A 25,960-nucleotide genomic window follows, 5' to 3' on the forward strand; every position below is an offset into this window, starting at 1 on the left:
TTAGAAAGAGGATTTTAAAAATCTCAAATCCAATCAAGTGCAAGCCTCTAAATCAGTAAATCTAGACTACTGAATTCACTAAGAAATCAGGGGTTCACAGTCTCCCTTAATATTTTCTACCTCTTTAGTCATCACTGAAAGCTGCATATATTGATTTATATTTTATCATTCCCTTTCTAAACTGTTCCACCTTATTTAAAGATTCCTTTCTAAGATATCCAGTCAAAATAATAGGCCCCATTTGAAAGGCTAAAGATCTGGAATAATCATTAAGACAAGAACATGAATGGTCAGGCAGAACAATATAGAGGCGAAGAATAACACTTAAGGTGCAGATAGGCCTGCCTTAAATTACTAGCTGGAAGGCCTTAGCCAAGTAACTTAATCTCTCTGTGCCTAAATTTCCTTATCAGTAATACAGAGATTAATACCTCTGTTTTACATACTGTAATGGGAGCAGGACACTATGGGGCCTTCCTGTGACAGACCCCTCCCCCCACATCCTCTTGCTTCAGTTCTTCTCTGAAGTACCTAGGTAATAGTATCTGATGCACATTTCCTGAGTTGTTTTTTGTTTTGCAGATGCTAAAACCCCCACCAAATGGAAGAAATTAACTTCCTGATGACCATGAGCATGTAGCTCCCAGACCTACTGAAGCCTGAGGATTGATAATACGACACAGCCCTGTTACCTCACCATCAACCAATCAGAGAACTGTGCACAAGCTGATCACATATCCTGCAACTCCCCTCCCTCACCTGGCCTTTAAAAATGTTTTCCTGAAACCCATTGGGTGTTTTGAGCACTAGCTGCCCTGGACTCCTTGCTTGGTGCCCTGCAATAAATACTGCATTTTCCTTCACCACAACCTGGTGTCAGTAGATTGGCTTTACTGCATGCAGGCAAGTGGACCCAGTTTCTCACAGGTTATTGGAAAATAATGCACATAAAGCACTTAAGCAAAGTCAGTATATGTTATTAATAATTAAATGTTATCTTTCCTTTTCACTTGTTACCTGCCAGTAGCTACCTATCTCTGTGTCTTTCCCCAAATTTGGCTACTTCTGATTCTCTACTTCCTTGGCTACTTCTAAAGAAGTACATACATTTATATCTTCATATCTTTTTATTCAATTATATATTCTTTTTTTCAGAGTATATGCTCATTAATGTTTTCCCTGGTATTCTAAAATTCTATTTCTTTTTCCAGTTTTCACAACTCATATCATTTCACATTATTTCTTTATTTCTTGCAGTGATTTTATTCTTTATTTCATAAAATCATCATTAATAAAAGCAAGACAATGTGAAGCCCTCTTTTAAAGCTGTGATAATATAATGCACTGATTCTCTTATATTTGGAAAGCACACAAACCTAACAAGACAACCTAAGGTTCAAAGTAGTCAATACGTCAAGTTCAGTACCATGTTCTAATTTTGTCCAACAACTTCTTCCAAAATGGGAGGAAAGTAATTGCTCTAAGTACTAACTCTTTACTCAAAATAACTTTGTTAAGGAACAGAAAGAGAAGAAGAGAAACTGAAATTACACCTACTGTGGTAAATTGTGTGGGTGGAGAGAACGCAGATAAATCCCTGTGGCTTTAAGAGAAAAAAAGAAGGCTGGAAAAGTTGCTGTAGCCTGAGACACAAACCCTGAGGAACCCTCACTAAGAAAAGGGCCCTGGGAAATTTCTTATTAAATAAAATCCAAAATATATTTACCAGTCAATTTCTATTGACTAAAAATCACAAATCAATACAACCCCCATTAACAACTCTTTTCTACCCCTACTTGTTTTCAGAACATTTTCACAACTCTACCTATTGAGTGCTTACTACATTCCTGAAATTTAAAGACATTTAATTCTAACAACTCAAACAGTATTGTGGTATGTTAACTGATATTAACAGCTTTGTTTGTCTTGGGTTTTTTTGGCCTCACATTTCCTAATACTATATTCTTTTCTCCAAAGTTCCATCATCAGATTACACTGCTTCAGGGAAGATAACAGAATACATTAGAAAAATCTCTAAACTACCCAAAGCCCTCAACCCTCAAAAAAATAGATAAATAAATAAAAATAAAAATTAAAAAAAAATTCCAATACCGTATGCTAACACATATATATGGAATATAAAAAAAAAAAGGTTCTAAAGAACCTAGGGGCAGGACAGGAATAAAGACGCAGACCTAGAGAATGGACTTAAGGACACGGGGAGGGGGGAGGGTAAGCTGGGACGAAGTGAGAGAGTGGTATGGACATACATATACTGCCAAATGTAAAACAGATAGCTAGTGGGAAGCAGCCGCATAGCACAGGGAGATCAGCTCGGTGCTTTGTGACCACCTAGAGGGGTGGGATAGGGAGGGTGGGAGGGAGACGCAAGAGGGAGGATATATGAGGATATATGTATACGTATAGCTGATTCACTTTGTTATAAAGCAGAAACTAACACACCATTGTAAAGCAATTATACTCCAATAAAGATGTTAAAAAAAAAAAAAAAAAGAAGCCCTACCAAGGGGACCGCCAGCCTCTGCTCTTCTCCGAGCTTGCCCTGTGTCCACGACACTCAGTGGGGAGGGCAGGGTGCCGGCCTGGGGCTCTGAGAGGCCCTGTCCAGCCCAGTGAGTGTAGGGGAAGGGGATGACACATCACAGGACACCTGCCCTCAGAAGGACTTTCCTCCTGAATCATTTCACTTGCAAAACACAGGCAAATGTCCAACTCCCACCCTCTAGGCCTGGACTTTGGCCCAGGTCCCTGGAATGGGAGTGCCACCTGAGGGCAGAGTTGGCTGCATCCTTCCAGGTACAGAGGAGCACACACCCCGTGGCCAACCGTCCCTGCTCCGCCACACACAAAAAAAAAAAAAAAAAAAAAAAAAAAAAAAATTCCAGTCTGGGCAAGTCATAGGGATGTAAATGAATTATCACTGGGGCTCCTGCACAGTGACCCACCAGCGCCAGCATGCGACAAACACAAAAGCCCCATATAGATTTCAGAAATTTGAGAGCAGGAGGAAACTGTACGTCCTTGAACAGAACCCTGGAAAACGACAAGCCCCCAGCATTCTCTCAAGAAGGAGAGAGTACAAATGGCTGCCGAGTGGGCCTAGAGAGATAGGTCAACAATGACCTCATGAAACCGTATTTGAGTTCCTCAGCTACCCCAGTGTTTTACATGAAAACTTCAAAGACTGCTCCCAAGGGACTTATATTCTAGTGACCTGGCCTGGCTGCACAGCTGCGGCCTTGTGATTGTGTTGTGGAGCATCAGAGAGTTGAGAAGCTTATGTACGACTGAAAAACAAGTATTGGGGGGGTGGAAGATTGGAACTCTGGTTTTCATACAGGTCCAGGACACCCCCATACTATAATACAGTAAGATACTAAATTGGTTGTTTTGTTTCTGCCCTATCTTACTCAAAACAACAAAATCGAAGGATTTAAGGGATAAATAATTTAGAGAGACAATAAATTGAAGAGTCACTTTTGTTATTAGGGAAAAAATATTCCCCTCCTATCAAAATCTGAAGCAGGAATATGTAATTTAAGAATATAAGATAGCTTTTAATTGAAATAAAAAGTTATATTGTACACTTTAAACTTACACAATGTTATATGCCAACTATATCTCAATAAAGATGAAAAAAACTTTTTAAAAAAGAAATTTAGAGCTTTTTTTCTCTTTTTTCATGCAATTGACATTTTTATGTACCATTAGAATATTTAAACTTAGGAATTATCTTGAACTTTACTGAGTATGATAAGAACTGTATTACTCCTTTAAGAGTACTTCAATCAATAATTAATTTCAAACAATTGTATGTTAAAATTACAGTTTATAAAGTCACTTTGTGATTTACAACACCAAGCCCAACAAAATAATAATAAGAATAAACTTTAGTTTTCCAGTTAAATAAAGAGGATCAGAGAAATAATTTCCATTTTCCAACCAAGGATGATCTTCAGTTGGTTAGCAAAATCATTGATGTTAGTTTTATTCCAGTAACGTAACTATGTCAATTTGTTAAATTATCACTACTTAAGACCATCTACTGTGCACGTATCCCCAGGTCTAAACATAATATTCTCCTCGTGGAACATAGAAAGGATTGTCCATGAGTGTGCCCTTCTTTAAGACCTTTCAGTATTCTCACAATTAGATATATGCTCAGTACTACCTTACCCTAATTATGTTATTCCAGAATATTTTAGTGAGATCCCAAGATAGCAACCCTTCCTAAGTATACTTATAAACAATACTGTACATCAATCTTTAATGAAATACACATAAATGTCACCTCTCTTCATCAAATGTGACCCGAAAACTACTGTGCTTGAAAGCCAAAGGGCTTTTGAGATATTTCAATAATCTTCAAGAAATCAATCTTACGTGAAACTGAAGGAAAACATCGAATGTCATTGAGCAATAAAGCTCCATTCTGTCAGTGCCCTACCTCTGAGCAGAAGCCTTAGGATGTTTCTCTTCCAGTTTCTTCACCAGTGCCACTGTCAGCTCCCCTGTCTCCCCAAGAGAACCTTCTGGCATTAAGTGGGTCTCTGAAGGCTCTGGCAGCTGCTTGAGACCAGGGATACTGGCACTTTTTTGCAGAACCTAAAAAATGAAATATAGGAATAATGTAGCTAATTTTCATTGAGTGGAAATATCTAAACTATATATGCCAAAAATTTAACATCGCACTTTTCATGGTTCCTTCAGCCTTCTTCATCCAGCACATAAACCATTGGTATGTGGTCAGAACAAAAGAAGGCAGTCCTAAGAAAAGCTAATGTGTCACCATCTATTTAATAAAATAATGTTTATATAAATATACATATAGATGTTTATATAAATATAAATGTGCAAATAGATGTTTATATAACGTGTATTAAATATCAATACCCTAATTTGTGAATTCGTTTTTGCCTCCTGAAAACAACCCAAACATTTTTTCTCTTTTCAAAATACATCATAGAGATCTATTTCTGTCTTGCCTCTGGCTCACTACACTGACCTCTTCTGCTAAGCTGCTGCCATGCTCCTGATGAGCTGTGGTCCAGGCACCATGGTGAAGGTGATACTCTGTCTGGGTCACATCTTGTGCATTTAGCTCCTCTAGGTAGGTCAGAACAAACTGAGGATAAGCCTGTAGGAAAGGAAAAAAAAAAAATTGAAAGTAGTACCAGCCTTATAAGCAACAGCAAAAAATCTATACAACTGGAATGATGGGAGGATAAATTAGATTAATAGGAAAAAGGTCTGGCTAATGAGTTTGTACTTTATTGTCAATTTCAGATCAAAATCAAGCCAAATAACTTTCATAGGAAGATTTCTAATTTGTTGTTTGATCTGCTCAAGTTTAACTAGGTTGCTAAATATTCAAGCCATCTTATATACTGATAACAATGTCTAACATTTATTGAGTTATTTCCACATAAAAGGTATTACTGTAAACACATTATGTACACGTAACGTGCAGTTGCTCTATTTTTTGGGAATATTCAATTCTGCCACAGAAGACAAGAAAACAAATAGGATGAATGAGATTCATTAGCTGCATTAAGCATAGATAAGTAAGTTAGTAACCTGAGAAGTGTCAGACAGAAAGTGATTAGAGCATATGTCTATGAACATAGATAGAAAGGGGTAGAAAGACAAAATAGTCATGACTTACCAAATAAGCAAAACAACAAATATTTATGATACATTACATATAAATTAAGCACATGAGACACAATAATCATGAGATCTTTAACTGGCCACCCATTGCTGACTCTCATTTTGGATCCTCTGCTGGATAAAATCCACAGCTGCCCATAGGCTACCTGGGGAGCACAGCTTTGGCCAAGTGTACTTGCAACCAGCTCTGTCCTGGAGCAAGTGTGCATCATTGCTTCACACACGTTTCATCTGTTAGACCCTTTTGCTCAAATTTCAACTCTGGTCCTTGTAACCACATCAGCAGCAGGGAAGGGTGATGCAACACAGAAAGGATATGCCGATACTGCAGAGATTCAGGTAATGTGGCCATTCAACCCATTGCACTTTAAGCATGTTAACCTAACCCATCTCTCTTCCCATACATTTTATTTTGTGTTTTAAATTGATTTAATAAATCGTGATCTGAATATTTTAATTTGGTCTGTGCACCTTTCTGTTCCATGAACTCAAGGATAGCCTATCTAGGAGCATACTTGGCGTTTACCATTGCACCAAAGTAATTTCCCACATAACAACATATTTACATTTTAATCCTTACAACAGCCCTTTGAAATAGGTATGACTATTGTTCCCATTTTAAAGACGAGGAAACAAACACAGGGAGGTTAAAGCAACTTGCCCCTCCAGCTTGTTTACTAGTTAATCCTAGATATGCTGCCTCAAGTATTATATAAACTTCTTTTTTAAAGTGTGGAACTAAAGTTTTAACAAAAAATATGGGGAGGTGTCCAGTGGATAATTAAAGAGCACTAAGGTTCTTATATTATTCTAGAAAAAGAGATATTAAATAACTTTAAACTTTGTTAGAAAATGTACAACTAAAGATGAATGTTCTAAAATTAGGTTGTGGTAATGGATGCAAAACCCTGTGAATATACTGAAAAATATTGAACGGCACACTTCAAATAGGTGAATTGTATGGTATGTTAATTACATTTCAATAAAGCTATTTTTTAATGTAAGAGATTCAATAAAAAAATAGAAATACACAGTATACCTTATGAACAAGTAGAGGAAAAAAAGAGGGAGGGGATTCAGAAAAAAGTCAGGAAGAAAGGTAAAAAATACAAATTAAAAGCACAGTAAGTAGAAATTTTTGTTGAATTAATCAATAAATGACTAACAGAATTTTAATATGCATTCCCTTTGACTTAACAAACATACACATACATACATTGTTCATTGCAGCATGGTTCTTACTTGTCTAAATGTGTATCATCAGGGAAACTTTAAGAGATAAAGTAGATGTGGATGTCAATATGGAGAGATGGCCACAACATGTTACTGAATGGAACAGATAGGTCACAAAGTTTTACATATAATATATATAATTTACTTATACACATATACATATACATACATAATTAGATTTAATATATATGATTACATATAATATATATAATTAATCAGAAACAATTAATGATAATCTTTGAGGAATAGGTTAAAGAGGTACTTTTGCTTATTCAGTTCTGAATTATTGGAGGGTTTTTTCATAACTAACATACACTACTTATATTACTTAAGCAGAAACCCTACTATACATAGAAATATATGTATAATTTCTGAGAATATACTCAAAAGCCTGCTATTAGTGAATAACTCTGAGAAATAGGATTAAAGTTTGAGAGAAAGAGACTTTACTTCTAATTAGTATATTTTTTCAAATATTAATTTCTATATGTGCATTTATTCTTCTATTAAAAAATACTTTTTAAAAAGGCCCAATTTAAAATAGTGTCTTCACTGAATATACTAGTCAGATAATCTTGGAAAGAGATTTTTGAATCACTAAGCTAACCCAAAAACATTACAAAAAGAAGTTTTATTTAAAAAAATTAGGATTCTTATTTTACCTTGAAGCCTGTGTCACATCTATTTCATTATATTATTTTCTCTTGTGCCAGTTCTTATTGTCTTAGAAATATCTAAGACAATTCAGCTGAAGTGAATATGATGGGCAAAGGGAAATAGATTATTTTACATTGATCCTACAGTAAAGTATCAAAGCCAAAATTCAGCAACAAAGATCACAGTATTTTCAATATGAGAGGGAACATGAGTAGTAGGAAATAATATTGAATATATTCCAATCCCTTATATTGTGATGGTAGTTTCATGTTTCCCATCCTCTAACAGAGGTAAAGACATTTTACATAAGTTTACTTTTGAGGTGTATTGCCCTCTTACTGGAAAGAATGTGTACCTAGAACATGGGGAAATTTAATATATATCCAATGAGATGGATAAAGAAGGGCCCAAAAGGTAGAGCCATGATGCGTCTAACATCCTGACAGACATAGCAGAAGTAGAGACCAAAAAAGAAAAAACAAAAAACACTCATGGGCTTTGCTTCCTAGAGTTGACAGTCTAGCAAAGGTGGCAGACATACACAAGTAACACAATGCATTTGGAGACATTTATGAGATGTTCTAGCATTTTCCCTTTGGAATCATTCTAAACCCTATGTGATGACTATTCAAACATTTTGATACCATGGTTCTTTATTATTCTCTACTCCAAGACCAAGTTATCTTGCTCTCTAACTAGGTACCTACTAGTTCAATCATCAGGCCACCAGTATAAACAACTCCCTCCTCCAAAATCTGGAATTCTAATCTTGTCTTCTAGGAAGTCAACAGCCTAATCTTTTGATTTTTCCTCCCTTCCAGTGCATCTGCACATCACCCTAACTTGACCTTTAATGTATTAACCCTCATTATTTTCCAAGTCCATCAGCCCTTTGGGCTTCATTGCATTCTTCTCATTCTAATCCACTTTTTACCACCTCAAGATAAATTGTAATAAAATACATCTTTGATTACATCATTCTCACTTCAAAAACTTTAAATAGTACCCCCAGTACATATTGATTAACATCCTACAGTCCTATTCTTGTTTCAAATTCCAACTGTGCTATTTATCAGCTTTAGGATTGTAAGTTCCACTTCCTTGAGGGAGAAGTGTCCTATTGAAGACTGCTGCATAAGAACTGGCTCAGAATTTCACACTGACCAAAATTCACCCTCAGGATACAATGGCAAGTCTCTAGCTGCTAAAAAGGATCGCATTCATTTATGAGATTTTTTTCAAGCTAATAGGGTTGGGGAATCATCTTTATCACTCCCAAGATATTCCCTCCATGTACATAAGAAAGGCCACAAATTTGACCTAACTTGGGGCTCCACAGGAATATTTATGTCCTCATTGGAAATATAGCGGTGGGTCAGCAGACTGTCACCTGGAATGCTTTATTTTTTTTTTAATTTTTATTGGAGTATAGTTGATTTACAATGCTGTGTTAGTTTCTGCTGTACAGCAAAGTGAATCAGTTATACATATACATATATCCACTTTTATTTAGATTCTTTTCCCTTATAGGTCATTACAGAGTATTGAGTTCCCTGTGCTATACAGTAGGCCCTTATTAGTTATCTATTTTATTTATTTATTTTATTTTATTTTATTTTTTTTAAATGTTTGCTTATTTTTTATTTATTTATTTATGGCTGTGTTGGGTCTTCGTTTCTGTGCGAGGGCTTTCACCAGCTGTGGCAAGCGGGGGCCACTCTTCATCGCGGTGCGCGGGCCCCTCACCGTCGCAGCCTCTCCCGCTGCGGAGCACAGGCTCCAGACGCGCAGGCTCAGCAACTGTGGCTCACGGGCCCAGCCGCTCCGCGGCATGCGGGATCCTCCCGGACCGGGGCACGAACCCATGTGCCCTGCATCGGCAGGCAGACTCTCAACCACTGCACCACCAGGGAAGCCCCAGTTATCTATTTTATATAGAGTAGTGTGTATATGTCAATCCCAATCTCCCAATTTATTTATCCCCTCCCTCCCCCACTAACCATGTTTGTTTTCTACATCTGTGACTCTATTTCTGTTTTGTAAATAAGTTCATTTGTACCTTTTTTAGATTCCACATATAAGCGGCATCATATGATATTTGTCTTTCTCTGTCTGACTTACTTAACTTAGTATGGTAGTCTCTAGGTCCATCCATGTTGCTGCAAATGGCATTATTTTCATTCTTTTTTATGGCTGAGTAACATTCCATTGTATATATGCACCACATCTTCTTTACACCTGGAATGTTTTAAACACTATCTCCTCTTGGTCAGCACATGATCAGGCATAGTTTTTTAAAGTGTTTCTTTCTTTTTTCCTCATTATAAATGCTTTTTATGGAAAACAGAAAATATAGAAAAACTCAAAGAAAATAATTATCCAGTCTCCTACCACCTGTCCTATGTATAAACTTCCAGTTTTGTTTTCCACACACACACTCATATTTGATACAATATAAATAAATAAATAATATTGTTTTCTTACCTGATTTTTCTCAAATCACAACATTACCATTTTCCTCTATCATAAATTATTCTCCATTATTTGTAATGCCAATATATTATCCATAATAAAGACATACCGTAATATATTTATAGTCTCATTGTTGGTTACTTAACCTGTTTTCAATTTTCACTATTATAAACAATGCTCTAATGAACATCCTGAAAGATACACTACAGTATACACCACTGATTGATTCCTTGGGTTAAGCTGCTGTAAGTGGAATTTCTGAGTCAAAAGAAATAAGTATTTTTTTACAGATATTGATAAATATTGCCACACTGACCCTTAGAAATACTGTACCAGTCTCCTAGAGTGCCCTCACTGTTCCTTGCCTCCTGGTATTCATACCTTTGTGTAGTCCCCTCCCACGTTATACCAGGATAGGCCTATGTGACCAAAGAAGATGGCAGAAGTGGTATTAGGTTACTTCTGACATTAGGTTATGAGAAAAAGTACAGCTTCCATTTCGTTCTCTTCTTCTCTTGCTCTCTTGGATCACTAGCTGATGTTGTAAACAGCACTACAGAGAAGCCATGTGCCAAGGAACTGAAGCCTCTGGACAACCTAAGTGTGCTTAGAAGCAGATTTTCCAGCCTAGTCAAGCCTCAGATAACTGTAGCCTCTGTTGACACCTTGACTGCAGCCTCATGAAAGACTCTGAGTTAGAACTACCCAACTAAACCACTCCCAGATGCCACCACAGAAACTGTGAGATAATAAATGTTTGTTGTTTTAAGTTACTAAGTTTGGAGGTAATTTGTTACACAGCAGTAGATAACTAATACCAATAAAATACAAAAAAAACCCAAAAAACAAATACAAAGAAAGGAATGAGTATGTTTGTTTTCTCACATCTTCATCAACATTGGATATTCCTAGTTTTATATCTCTCCATAATTAATAGGGAGAAAATACTATCCATTGCTTACGTTTATTTAATTCCTAGTGAAGCTGAACTTTTTTATTTGGTTTGGCTCTTTTAATTTTTCTTCTGTCATGTATTTCCTTTTCATGTCTTTTGCTCATTTTTCTATTGACATGTTTATCCTTTTCTATTGCTATATCAGGCTTATTATATATTAAAAGTATTATCCCATTCTCTGACATTTATATTGCAAAGATTTTTCCCTGTTTTTCACATTTTCCTATTCACTTTTGCTAATGCTATTTTAGATTTAGAAGGTTTTAAATTTTTTATGTACTCAAAGCCATTAGTCTTTTCCTTTACGGATTCTATCCTTGTTTGCATGCACATAAAGATGTCTACTCATCACTACTCTGGGTTAGATGCTTTAATTCATGGTTTCTTCTAGATATTTTTATGGTTCCATGTTTAAGTTTAAATCTTTAATTTAGCTGAAACTGGTGAATTGTATAAAAAAAGTAGTCTAACTTTGTCTTTTGCAAATGAATAGAGAAATGATTAACTTTAAAAATAAAACAAAAGAAAAATAGTATCCAAGTAAATACAATATAACAAAATGCAATATTGTATTTAAATTTGTTCATTATTATTATCATTAATAGTTACAAATGATCATTTAGCCAGAAATGATATGCCAGTGTCTATCGACCGGCCAGAATCTGTGCCTAATACTTAAAATACTAGTATTATAGCTATATTTTGCAGACAAATAATGTGAAACTTGGAAAGGTTAAATGACTTGCCTAAGGCCACACAGCAAATAAGTGGTGGAGCCAAGATTAGTTATTAATATCCTAACACAGTAATTCTGTCTTTTTTTAATGAATGGAATGAGCTCCATTTATGATCCAGCAGCAAATAATTATCAAATTATACTCCATTTTAGCCTTAACTAGATGGATACAGTTTTGGATGACTAAATTTAGATCTAATCAAAATTTCTAAACCTCTAATAGAATGAAATGCCTCATTAATAAATAGTTTTACTCTCTGAATCTAGAAGAACTGTAACTTTAAAAAATCAGCAATCGTGTTTGTGAACAGAACATTAAAAAATTTAGAATCAAAAGTCTCAAAAATAATTTGTGTTTGAAACACAAAAGTATACATTATTTGCTAGCTCACAATAGAAGTGTTGTGAAAAATTAGAAAATTATAAGTTGCAAGAAAAGGAGAGGTAAAAAGGACAGCAGAGTAGAAGTGGATGTTTAGGTACCTGAATTTTGAAAGAGAAAAGAATACACTTAAACCTTGGTCCTGCTCTTCTATGTCTGTTGGTGGGAAGGGCAATACTTATATAAGACATAATTATGTTCTTGGGCAATAGGAGTCAGCTCTATTTAGGTATGTCTCAGAACGAAGTCCTCATGTGCAGGTACAGGCCAAGGAGCTGCAGGGATATTTTGATACAGTCTCAAAATTCCACTTTTTTTTTTTTTTTTTTACCAAGATGTACAAGCTCCCTCTCCAACAACCTAGAACCTCACTCTGAGTGGGTAATGTAGTGGGGTCAGAAATGAGAGAAGGGGAAAGCTGGGATGAATCTCAGAATGAAGTTAAAGGTAATTATTAAAATGCTTTGGCATTTGATGACTATGTCAAAATGTCTGCTTAGGAACAGAGCTGAAAGTGCATAGTCCTGATCGAGTTAGTGAATGGGGTTGGGATTTTAACTACTCAGGGAAATGCTGTTATGATCATTTTTAAACTTAAATTGTATAAAACGCTCGAAACTGTTAAAATGATGAGGGTTGCCATGGAATAACAGCTCAACTTCTAGAACACTACAGAAATAAAGGTACCATGTTTATTAGTCAGGGCTTAATAAGGAGATAGAAACCATGTAGTATTTTGAACAGGAAAGTTTAATATAAATGATTAGTAGAAGACGATTATAGTGACAGGAAACTGGTTAGTAAGAGTTAAACAAAACACTAAAGAATACATGAATAGCAGATATAGGGAGCCCAGTACTCCTAGGCCTGAGACAGAATGCCCAACGAAGAGGTCTGACCCAACGCTGAGATCCAGACCACATTGAGGGCAGAGCTGTGGCTCACTGGATGTTGAAGAAGTCCCCGAGGGAGCGCACCAGTAGGAGTCACTGTTAATGTGCCTTTGGAGCACCAGGGGAAGCCATCCACAGGGAGGTGCCTAGTTGACAACACTTCACTAAAAAGCCACTCACAAGGAATATGTTCAAGGAAACCATTCACAAGAAGGTGCCCACTGGCAGTACTCTGCTGTGAAGCTGCCCAAGGCAGGTGCCAGGCAATGAATGGTGGATCTGGCACTGTGAGGGAATAAATTGATAACTACCATGCTATGTGTTACAGGTTGAATGATGTCCCCTGCAAAAAGTACCTTGAAGTCCTAATCCTTGGTACTGTAAATGTGACCTTATTTGGAAATAGGGTCTCTGTAGATGTAATCAAATTAATATTAGGTCATTAGAATGAGCTCTAATCCAATATGATTGGTGTCCTTATTAGAACGGAGAAATTTGAACCCGGACACACACAGAGGACAATGCCATGTGAAGACTCAGACATGGAGGGAGGTGGCCATGTGAAGATGGAGGCAGAGACTGGAGTTATGCTGCCACAAATCAAGGAGTGTCTGGGTACCAGAAGGTGGAAGAGGCAAGGAAGGATCTTCCCATAGAGAACCTGGATGGAACACAGCACTGGGGAACACCTTGATTTCAGACTTCTGGCCTCCAGTACTGTGAAAGAAAAAATTCCTGTTGTTTTAAGCCAGCCGGTTTATGGTGCTTTTTATAGCAGCCCTGCAAAATTAATACACCATGTATTTTCAGTTTGATTCATCTGAGTAACTTAGCATTTCTGAAATCATCATGGTGGGATTCTGAGGCAAACACTAACAGATACCATGTGATGAGTCTAATTTTTGCCTCTCTTAAATTTTTTTTTTTTAATATCAGTTACTTATAATTCAATGCAATTTAGGCACAAATGTATATATATTAAAACAGCCTTACAAAGAGTGCCTCCACCTTGGCCAAACACAATCATTGCTGAAATAACTTGTGCACTCAGGTATCATACAAGTACTTAAATAAAACATTACTATTGCACATTATTAACTTTTTTAAAAGACAATTAATTTTTTAACATCTTTATTGGAATATAGTTGCTTTACAATGGTGTGTTAGTTTCTGCTTTATAACAAAGTGAATCAGCTATACATATACATATATCCCCATATCTCTTCCCTCTTGCATCTCCCTTCCTCCCACACTCCCTTTCCCACCCCTCTAGGTGGTCACAAAGCACCGAGCTGATCTCCCTGTGCTATGCGGCTGCTTCCCACTAGCTATCGGTTTTACATTTGGTAGTGTATATATGTCCATGCCACTCTCTCACTTTGTTCCAGCTTACTCATCCCCCTCCCTGTGTCCTCAAGTCCATTCTCTAGTAGGTCTGTGTCTTTATTCCCATCCTGCCCCTAGGTTCTTCATGACCAATTTTTTTTTTTTAGATTCCATATATATATCTTAGCATACGGTATTTGTTTTTCTCTTTCTAACTTACTTCACTCTGTATGACAGACTCTAGGCCCATCTACCTCACTACAAATAACTCAATTTCATTTCTTTTTATGGCTGAGTAATATTCCATTGTATATATGTGCCAAATCTTCTTTATCGATTCACCTGTCAATGGACACCTAGGTTGCTTTCATGTCCTGGCTATTGTAAAAAGAGCTGTAATGAACATTGTGGTACATGACTCTTTTTAAATTACGGTTTTCTCAGGGTATATGCCCAGTAATGGGATTGCTGGGTAGTATGGTAGTTCTATTTTTAGTTTTTTAAGGAACCTCCCTACTGTTCTCCATAGTGGCTGTATCAATTTACGTTCCCACCAAGAGTACAAGAGGGTTCCCTTTTCACACCCTCTCCAGCATTTATTGTGTGTAGATTTTTTTGATGATGGCCATTCTGACTGGTGTGAGATGGTATCTCATTGTAGTTTTGATTTGCATTTCTCTAATGATTAATGATGTTGAGGATTCTTTCATGTGTTTGTTAGCAATATGTATATCTTCTTTGGAGACATGTGTATTTAGGTCTTCTGCCCATTTTTGGATTCGGTTGTTTGCTTTTTTTGATATTGAGATGTATGAGCTGCTTGTATATTTTGGAGATGAATCCTTTGCCAGTTGCTTTATTTGCAAGTATTTTCTCCCATTCTGAGGGTTGTCTTTTCATCTTATTTATGATTTCCTTTGCTGTGCAAAGCTTTTAAGTTTCATTAGGTCCCATTTGTTTATTTTTGTTTTTATTTCCATTTCTCTAGGAGGTGGGCCAAAAACGATCTTGCTGTGATTTATGTCATAGAGTGTTCTGCCTATGTTTTCCTCTAAGAGTTTGATAGTGTCTGGCCTTACATTTCGGCCTTTAATCCATTTTGAGTTTATTTTTGTGTATGGTGTTAGGGAGTGTTCTAATTTCATTCTTTTACATGTAGCTGTCCAGTTTTCCCAGCACACTGAAGAGGCTGTCTTTTCTCCATTGTATATTCTTGACTCCTTTCTCAAAAACAAGGTGACCATATGTGTGTGGGTTTATCTCTGGGCTTTCTATCCTGTTCCATTGATCTATATTTCTGTTTTTGTGCCACTACCATACTGTCTTGATTACTGTAGCTTTGTAGTATAGTCTGAAGTCAGGGAGCCTGATTCCTCCAGCTCCATTTTTCTTTCTCAAGATTGCTTTGGCTATTCGGGGTCTTTTGTATTTCCATACAAATTGTGAAATTTTTTGTTCTAATTCTGTGAAAAATGCCAGTGGTAGTTTGATAGGGATTGTGTTGAATCTGTAGATTGCTTTGGGTAGTAGAGTCATTTTCACAATGTTGATTCTTCCAGTCCAAGAACATGGTATCTCTCTCCACCTACTTATAACATCTTTAATTTCTTTCATCAGTGTCTTATAGTTTTCTGCATACAGGTCTTTTGTATCCTTAGGTAGGTTTATTCCTAGGAATTTTATTCTTTTTCTTGCAATGGTAAATGGGAGTGTTTCCTTAATTTCACTTTCAGATTTTTCATCATTAGTGTATAGGAATGCAAGAGATTTCTGTGCATTAATTTTGTATCCTGTCACTTTACTAAATTCATTGATTAGCTCTAGTAGTTTTCTGGTAGCATCTTTAGGATTCTCTATGTATAGTATCATATCATCTGCAAACAGTGACAGCTTTGCTTCTTCTTTTCCAATTTGGATTCCTTTTATTTCTTTTTCGTCTCTGATTGCTGTGGCTAAAACTTCCAAAACTATTTTGAATAATAGTGGTGACAGTGGGCAAGCTTGTCTTTTTCCTGATCTTAGTGGAAATGGTTTCAGTTTTTCACCATTGAGGACAATGTTGGCTGTGGGTTTGTCATATATGGCCTTTATTATGTTGAGGAAAGTTCCCTCTATGCCTACTTTCCAGAGGGTCTTTATGATAAATGGGCATTGAATTTTGTCTAAAGCTTTTTCTGCATCTATTGAGATGATCATATGGTTTTTATTCTTCAATATGTTAATATGGTATATCACATTGATTGATTTGCATATTTTGAAGAATCCTTGCATTCTTGGGATAAACCCCACTTGATCATGGTGTATGATCCTTTTAATGTGCTGTTGGATTCTGTTTGCTAGTATTTTGTTGAGGATTTTTGCATCTATGTTCATCAGTGATATTGGCCTGTAGTTTTCTTTCCTTGTGACATCTTTGTCTGGTTTTGGTATCAGGGTGATGGTGGCCTCGCAGGAGTTTGGGAGTGTTCTTCTCTCTGCTATATTTTGGAAGAGTTTGAGAAGGATAGGTGTTAGCTCTTCTCTAAATGTTTGATAGAATTCCCCTGTGAAGCCATCTGGTCCTGGGCTTTTGTTTCTTGGAAGATTCCTAATCACAGTTTCAATTTCAGTGCTTGTGATTGGTCTGTTTATATTTTCTATTTCTTCCTGGTTCAGGCTCGGAAGGTTGCGCTTTTCTAAGAATTTGTCTGTTTATTCCAGGTTGTCCATTTTATTGGCATATAGTTGCTTGTAGTACTCTCTCTTGATCCTTTGTATTTCTGCAGTGTCAGTTGTTACTTCCCTTTTTTATTTCTAATTCTATTGAGTTGTGTCTTTTCCCTTTTTTTCTTGATGAGTCTGGCTAATGGTTTATCAATTTTGTTTATCTTCTCAAAGAACTAGCTTTTAGTTTTATTGATCTTTGCTATTGTTTCCTTCATTTCTTTTTCATTTATTTCTGATCTGATCTTTACGATTTCTTTCCTTCTGCTAACTTTGGGGGTTTTTTGTTCTTTCTGTAATTGCTTCAGGTGTAAGGTTAGGTTGTTTATTTGAGATGTTTCTTGTTTCTTAAGGTAGGATTGTATTGCTATAATCTTTCCTCTTAGGGAAGATTAGGTTTTGAGTCATTGTGTTTTCATTGTCATTTGTTTCTAGGTATTTTTTAACTTCCTCTTTGATTTCTTCAGTGATCTCTTGGTTATTTAGTAGTGTACTGTTTAGCCTCCATGTGTTTGTATTTTTTACAGTTTTTTTTTTCCTGTGATTGATATCTAGTCTCATAGCATTGTGGTCAGAAAAGAAACTTGATATGATTTCAATTTTCTTAAATTTACCAAGGCTTCATTTGTGACTCAAGATATGATCTATCCTGGAGAATGTTCCATGAGCACTTGAGAAGAAAGTATATTCTGTTGTTTTTGGATGGAATGTCCTATAAATATCAATTAAGTCCATCTTGTTTAATGTATCATTTAAAGCTTGTGTTTCCTTATTTATTTTCAATTTGGATGACCTGTCCATTGGTGAAAGTGGGGAGTTAAAGTCCCCCAGTATGATTGTGTTACTGTCAATTTCCCCTTTTATGGCTGTTAGCATTTGCCTTATGTATTGAGGTGCTCCTATGTTGGGTGCATAAATATTTACAATTGTTGTATCTTCTTCTTGGATTGATCCCTTGATCATTATGTAGTATCCTTTGTCTCTTGTAATAGTGTTTGTTTTAAAGTCTATTTTCTCTGAGTATTGCTACTCCAGCTTTCTTTTGATTTCCATTTACATGGAATATATTCTTCCATTCCCTCACTTTCAGTCTGTATGTGTCCCTAGGTCTGAAGTGGGTCTCTTGTAGACAGCATATATACGGATCTTGTTTTTGTATCCATTCAGCCAGTCAATGTCTTTTGGTTGGAGCATTTAATCCATTTACATTTAAGGTAATTATCAATATGCATGTTCCTATTACCATTTTCTTAATTGTTTTGGGTTTGTTATTGTAGGTCTTTTCCTTCTCTTGTGTTTCCTGCCTAGAGAAGTTCATTTAGCATTTGTTGTAAAGCTGGTTTGGTGCTGCTGAATTCTCTTGGCTTTTGCTTGTCTGTAAAGGTTTTAATTTCTCCGTTGAATCTGAATGAAATCCTAGCTGGGTAGAGTAAACTTGGTTGTAGATTTTTCCCTTTCATCACTTTAAATATGTCCTGTCACTCCCTTCTGGCTTGCAGAGTTTCTGCTGAAAGATCAGCTGTTAACTTTATGGGGATTCCCTTGTATGTTATTGTTTTTCCCTTGCTGCTTTTAATATTTTTTCTTTGTATTTAATTTTTGATAGTTTGATTAATATGTGTCTTGGCATGTTTCTCCTTGGATTTATCCTGTATGGGACTCTCTGCGCTTCCTGGACTTGATTAACTATTTCCTTTCCCATATTAGGGAAGTTTTCAACTATAATCTCTTCAAATATTTTCTCTGTCCCTTTCTTTTTCTCTTCTTCTTCTGGGACCCCTATAATTCGAATGTTGGTTCATTTTATGTTGTCCCAGAGGTCTCTGAGACTGCCCTCAATTCTTTTCATTCTTTTTTCTTTATTCTTCTCTGCAGTAGTTATTTCCACTATTTTTTCTTCCAGGTCAGTTATCTGTTCTTCTGCCTCAGTTATTCTGCTATTGATTCCTTCTAGAGAATATTTAATTTCACTTATTGTGTTGTTCATCATTGTTTGTTTGCTCTTTATTTCTTCTAGGTCCTTGTTAAACGTTTCTTGTATTTTCTCCATTCTATTTCCAAGATTCTGGATCATCTTTACTATCATTATTCTGAATTCTGTTTCAGGTAGACTGCCTATTTCCTCTTCATTTGTTTGGTCTGGTGGGTTTTTACCTTGCTCCTTCATCTGCTGTGTGTTTCTCTGTCTTCTCATTTTGCTTACCTTACTGTGTTTGGGGTCTCCTTTTCGCAGGCTGCAGGTTTGTAGTTCCCGTTGTTTTTGGTGTCTGCCCCCAGTGGCTTAGGTTGGTTCAGTGGGTTGTGTAGGCTTCCTGGTGGAGGGGACTAGTGCCTGTGTTCTGGTGGATGAGGCTGGATCTTGTCTTTCTGGTGGGCAGGTCCACGTCTGGTGGTGTGTTTTGGGGTGTCTGTGACCTTATTATGATTTTAGGCAGCCTCTCTGCTAATGGGTGGGGTTGTGTTCCTGTCTTGCTATTTGTTTGGCATAGAGTGTCCAGCACTGTAGCTTGCTGGTCGTTGAGTGGAGTTGGGTCTTGGCATTGAGATGGAGATCTCTGGGAGGTTTTCACCTTTTGATATTATGTGGAGCTGGGAGGTCTCTGGTGGAGCAGTGTCCTAAACTCAGCTCTCCCACCTCAGAAGCACAGGCCTGATGCCCACCCAGAGCACTGTCATCCACATGGCTCAGAATAAAAGGGAGAAAAAAAGAAAGAAAGAAAGGAAAAAATAAAATAAACTTATTAAAATAAATAATAAAAAATAATTATTAAAAATTTAAAAAAATTTTTAAAGTAATAAAAAAAGAAAGAAGAGAGCAACCATACCAAAAAACAAATCCACCAATGATAGTAAGTGCTAAAAACTATATTAAAAAAAAACGGACAGACAGAACCCTAGGACAAATGGTAAAAGCAAAAAAGCTATACAGACAAAATCACACACAGAAGCATACAGATACACACTCACAAAAAAGAGAAAAAGGGAAAAAATATATATATATCGTTGCTCCCAAAGTCCCCCTCCTCAATTTGGGATGATTCCTTGTCTATTCAGGTATTCCACAGATGCAGGGTACATCAACCTGATTGTGGAGATTTAATCCGCTGCTCCTGAGGCTGCTGGGAGAAATTTCCCTTTCTCTTCTTTGTTCGCAGAGCTCCCGGGGTTCAGCTTTGGATTTGGACCTGCCTCTGAGTGTAGGTCGCCTGAGGGCATCTGTTGTTCTTCGCTCAGACAGGACAGGGTTAAAGGAGCAGCTGCTTCGGGGACTCTGGCTCACCCAGGCCGGGGGGAGGGAGGGGTACAGAGTTCAGGGCGAGCCTGCGGCGGCAGAGGCTGGCGTGACGTTGCACCAGCCCAAGGCGCTCCGTGTGTTCTCCCGGGGAAGTTGTCCCTGGATCACAGGACCCTGGCAGTGGCGGGCTGCACAGGCTCCCAGGAGGGGAGGTGTGGAGAGTGACCTGTGCTCGCACACAGGCTTCTTGGTGGCGGCAGCAGCAGCCTTAGCACCTCACGCCCGTCTCTGGGGTCCGCGCTGATAGCCGCGGCTCACGCCCATCTCTGGAGCTCGTTTAAGCAGCGCTCTGAATCCCCTTTCCTGGCGCACCAGGAAACAAAGAGGTAAGACAAAGTCTCTTGCCTCTTCGGCAGCTGCAGACCTTTTCCCGGACTCCCTCCCAGGTAGCTGTGGCGCACTAGCCCCCTTCAGGCTGTGTTCATGCCGCCAACCCCAGTCCTCTCCCTGCGATCCGACCAAAGCCCGAGCCTCAGCTCCCAGCCCCGCCTGCCCCGGTGGGTGAGCAGACAAGCCTCTCGGGCTGGTGAGTGCTGGTCGGCACCGATCCTCCGTGCGGGAATCTCTCCGCTTTGCCCTCCGCACCCCTGTGGCTGTGCTCTCCTCCGCGGCCCAGAAGCTTCCCCCTTCTGCCACCCGCAGTCTCCGCCTGCGAAGGGCCTTCCTAGTGTGTGGAAACCTTTCCTCCCTCACGGCTCCCTCCCACTGGTGCGGGTCCCTTCCCTATTCTTTTTTCTCTGTTTTTCCTTTTTTCTTTTGCCCTACCCAGGTACGTGGGAGTTTCTTGCCTTTTGGGAGGTCTGAGGTCTTCTGCCAGCGTTCAGTGGGTGTTCTGTAGGAGTTGTTCCACATGTAGATGTATTTCTGATGTATCTGTGGGGAGGAAGGTGATCTCCATGTCTTACTCTTCCGCCATCTTGAAGCTCCTCCCCTCTCTCTCTTAAATCTTGATGATTAATATTCCATTTAGACTTGTAATCACAGAACAGGAAGGAAATCTTGAGAACTCAAGGACAATCTCATTTTATTAAAGCAAACTTTTAAAATTGAAGTATAGTTGACTTACAATATTACATTAGCTTCAGGTGTATAACAAAGTAATTACAAATACAATACACATACAGAAGAATACAAAAATCATAAGTATACATTCAACCCATTTTCACATAGTGAATACCTGTTTAACCACCCAGGTCAAGAAAGGGAACAACACACCTAAGTGCTCCTCATGGCCTCTTTCACTCCCTAACCTCCTTCAGCTATATCCACTCTCCTGACTTCTAACACGATATTTTTGTTGCTTTGCCTGGCATTAAAATTTAAACAACTGCAGTCATGCATTGTGTATCCTCCTGGTTTCTTTTGTTCAGCATTATATTTGCAAGACTCATATATATTGTTATATGTAATTGTAATTTGTCCATAGGCATTGCTATCCTCCAGGGTCAGAAAACTGTGGCCCATGAGCCAAATATGACCATTTTTTTCTGTAAATAAAAGTTTATTGAAACACAGCCACATTTTCTACGGCTGCTTTCATGCTACAAAGGCAGTGTTAAGAAGTTGGGACAGAGATCATATCATTCACAAAGCTCCAAATATTTAATATCTGGCCCTTTACAGAAGTTTTCCATCTCTGTTATATAGTATTCCATTGAATATATATACCACAATTTATTTATCCATTCTGCTGATAAGCATTTCAGTAATTTCCACACTGAGGGACTACAATTAGTGCTGTTAACATTTTGGTAGATATATTTTTCCTTAAGATACGTTAAGTATTTCTGTCTAGCATTAAACTAATAGGGGAATTGCTGGGCTGCATAAACATGCTCAACTTTAGTAGATATTGCCAGTTTTCCAAAGTGCCAATCTCTTCATTTTAATAAATAAGAAAGCTGATGTGGATATCAAAAAGATATCTGCACTCCCATGTTTATTGCAACATCACTCACAATAGCCAAGATATGAAAGCAGCCTAGGTGTCCATCAATGGATGAAGGAATGAAGAAAAAAACACAGGCAGTACATTATTTGACATCAGTCTTAGCAATATTTTTTGGATATGTCTCCTCAGGCAAGGGAGACTAAAAGGTACAAACTTCCAGTTACAAAATAAATGAGTCTTAGGTATGAAATGTACGGTGTGAAGAATACAGTCAATAATAATATAATATTTTTGTATGGTGACAGATGGTAAGCAGACTTATAGTGGTGATCATTTTGTAATGTACAGAAATATCAAATCACTATGTTGTGCATCAGAAGCTAACATAGGGTTGCAGTCAATTATACTTCTAAAACAAACAAACAAACAAACAAATTCATAGAAAAACAGATGAGATTTGCAGTTACCAGAAGTGGGGAGTAGGGAGAGGGGGAAGTGGTCAAAAGGTACAAACTTTCAGTTATAAGATAAATAAGTACTAGGGATTTAATGCACAATATGATAAATATAATTAACACTACTGTTTGTTATATATGAAACTTGTTAAGAGTGGGATTCCAAAATTTCTCATCAGAAGGAAAATTTTTTTTCTTTTATTTTGTGTCTACATGAGGTGATCGATGTTCACTAAACTCATTGTGGTCATCATTTCATGATGTATTTAAGTCAAATCAGTATGCTGTACACCTTAAACTTATACAGTGCTGTATGTCAACTATATCTCAATAAAACTGGAAAGAAAATAAATAAAATAAGGTACCATTTATGGCCTACCAGAAAAAAATGTGATACACACACACACACTCAACGGAATATTATTAAGCCATGAGAAAGAGGGAAATTTTACCATTTATGACAATATGGATGAACCTTGAGGGCATTATGCTGAGTGAGATTAAGTCAGACAGAGAAAGACAAATACTGTTATGATATCATATGTGGAATCTGAAAAAGCTGAACTTGAAGAAACAGAGAGAAGAATGGTGGCTACCAGGGGCTAGGGGGGGTGGAGGAATTAGGGAGATGTTGTTTAAGGGCACAAACTTGCAACTAGTAGATAAATAAGTTCTGGAGACCTAATACACAACAGAGTGATTATCGTCCACAAAAAAGAAACGATAATTATGTGACATGATAGAGGTGTTAGCTAATGCTATGGGGTAATCGTATTGCAACATATATGTAACAAAGCAGCATGTTGTACACCTTAAACTTACACAGTGTTACGTGTCAATTATAGCTCAATTTTTTTAAATAATAAATTTATTTTAAAAATAGAAGAAAGGAAACGGATGCCCGAAAATGCTAGGGTGTATCATAGCGATGAATTAGAGAAAACTATATTTGGCTGTGGAAAACTTGTTTTAAAGTCAAGCAAAACCTCAGAGGAAAGTGCTGAGTTAAACCGAGTTAAATTCTACATTTCTGGGAACAGAGTGAAATCATTTGTTCAGAAAAAGCATTTCTTGATCTCAACAATAGACAGTGCATTTTATGAGAATCTGAAAAAAGAAAAAATTAGGAATAAAGCTCTGCTTATTGTCCTTACCTTAGAATAAATGCAACCGTCAGTTCCAAACACCCACTTCTGAGAATCATCTCCTTTATGTCTGTAATGAAAATGTAATTTAGAGATTGACGACTCTTCTCTACACTGAAACGTTTTGTCGGTTTCGAGTAGAAGTATCATTTTCCACACAGCCTGGCAGGAAGACCGCACACACTCTAAGGATTCTATCACTCTACTACCATCACTGCTACCTCAGCAGCTAAAGCCTTTCCTAAGACAACTAATTTCTTTGGTACCCAAAGTGCTGTGGGGTGTGTGAGTGTGCACGCACGTGCGCATGTGTATGTGGATAACCAATGGCAACAGTGATTAAGAGTTTTAGAGAATAAATAGGATCAATAAGAATATTCTAGAAATTTCCATCCCCCAAAATGATCCTCTGTGAGACAGAAAGAAGGGGGCTTAATTAAATATAAGGTTTAAGAGGATGGGATGGGAAAAGACACCATGGAAAATTAGGAACCTCAGGCACCTGTTTCTGAAACAGCCAGGAAATTTTATTAAGGAATATCAGATTTTCTGAGCTAAGTCTGAGTAAGAAAGAAAAACTAAAATGTGATGAAGCTAATCATGACTAAATTAACTAATCATGTATTCATTAATATTTAGAAACCTTACAAAGAGAGGACAAATGAATTAAATTAAGTGTAATGGGATGTTAAACAAGACTTTTCCTACTGCCTCTGAGATTTGACAGAAGCATAAGTGGTTGAGAGTAAGAGGTGTCAGGTAATGCTCTATTCTAAAGCAAGGGGCTGTATGATCTGGGCAGAACACGCAAAGGCAGCAGTCCAAAAGTGGTTCAGTGCACATTAGCCTTTCACCTACACCCAGGTTATATAAGAAAATGTGAAAAACTCTTGGGCATGTTGGGATAGGTGCTTAATAATAATGGTCTCCAGGCCCCTCTCCTGTGGGATTTTGATTCTGAAGGTCTGGACCCCCAGAAATCTACATTAGCAGGTATTGCAAATGATTCCAATCATAAGAATTCTGGGGAATGTGGATGTTTGTGGTCTATGTAAGACATCTGCAATTCATAATATAGTGATGCTAATGGTCAAAATCTGTAAAATTCTGAATTTTGTCTTTTAATTGGATTATAGTTAGCTTGAGGATAAAATGATTAGACAAACATAAATTATGTCGGTTTCAGTTTTGATTTTCTGAATTTGCAGCACCTTTTCTCAAAGATTAATACAACAGGAGAGATGTCTACCAGATTGGCAACAGTGTGAGGGCAGAGACCACATGTATCCTTAGAGCTGAGCACAGTGCCAAGCATATGATAGGAGATAAAGATATCTTTGAATAATAGAAATGTGATCTGCAAAAAAAACCGAATCAATATGCTGCTCACCTGAAATTAACACAATATTGTAAATCAGCCATACTTCAATTAAGAGAAATGTGAATAAGATGTCAAAACGTTATCACTCTAAAAATTTATAATAAGGCCATCATGAAAAATGTTTTGAACTTAATATATGACAGTTTAGGGGATTTAAAAGATCTTCTTAGAGCTAAAGAACATAAATTATACCTTGGTTAAGAAAATCAATAATACTGAAAGAAATACATATATCCTAGCATTTCTTAAATTTTAGCACAGCTTAAATTCTGTTCAAGCATATATTTTCCTAAGAAATTTTACTAACAACATGTAGTTTTATATTATCTATAAGCCCTTTGAGCTTACTAGTAATTTTCCCAATCAGGAGTCTATATATATCCATAAATGTCACCTTTTAATTTTACTGAAGCTATAAAAAACAAATCTCAATTGTGGTGCAGGATGAGAAATATATCATTCTAGTGTATAATAACTTCTTTAAAAAATAAAATTCCTACAAACAAAAGTGCATCTGTTTATTTTTCAAGACATTTTCTATATAAAGAAATCAGATTTAATATGCAACATTGCTCATATGGGACTGAATTAGAGAATGATGTCATACAATTTCCTCTTCTTGGTCAGCAAGTGCCAAACTGAAAAGATTTTTTATAAAGAAACAAAAACATAAGTTTTAAAAAAATCCATATCAATAATGAGAGGAGGGAAAAAGAAGCAGTATTCTATCCAAGAATCAAAGTCA

At 37.1% G+C, this 25,960-nt stretch overlaps 1 protein-coding gene across 20 annotated transcripts in view; it reads right to left on the reverse strand.

Moving 5' to 3' along the window:
• The window catches only part of DCDC1 (doublecortin domain containing 1), a 466,050-nt gene that overhangs the window by 164,996 nt on the left and 275,094 nt on the right, over positions 1 to 25,960 (reverse strand). For 18 of the 20 annotated variants that reach the window (XM_059931315.1, XM_059931310.1, XM_059931313.1 and 15 more), the window contains 3 exons: positions 23,844 to 23,904; positions 5,027 to 5,158; positions 4,469 to 4,626 (listed from right to left, as the gene is read on the reverse strand). In XM_059931315.1, coding sequence (XP_059787298.1) covers positions 4,469 to 4,626; positions 5,027 to 5,158; positions 23,844 to 23,904 — 351 coding nt within the window. Of the gene's footprint in view, positions 1 to 4,468; positions 4,627 to 5,026; positions 5,159 to 13,638; positions 13,737 to 23,843; positions 23,905 to 25,960 lie in introns of those variants that run through there. The other 2 variants (XR_009504676.1, XM_059931328.1) reach the window with 2 other exon arrangements.

Source organism: Balaenoptera ricei, chromosome 8 (assembly GCF_028023285.1).
Source record: "Balaenoptera ricei isolate mBalRic1 chromosome 8, mBalRic1.hap2, whole genome shotgun sequence".
NCBI classification, from domain to species: Eukaryota; Metazoa; Chordata; class Mammalia; order Artiodactyla; family Balaenopteridae; genus Balaenoptera; species Balaenoptera ricei.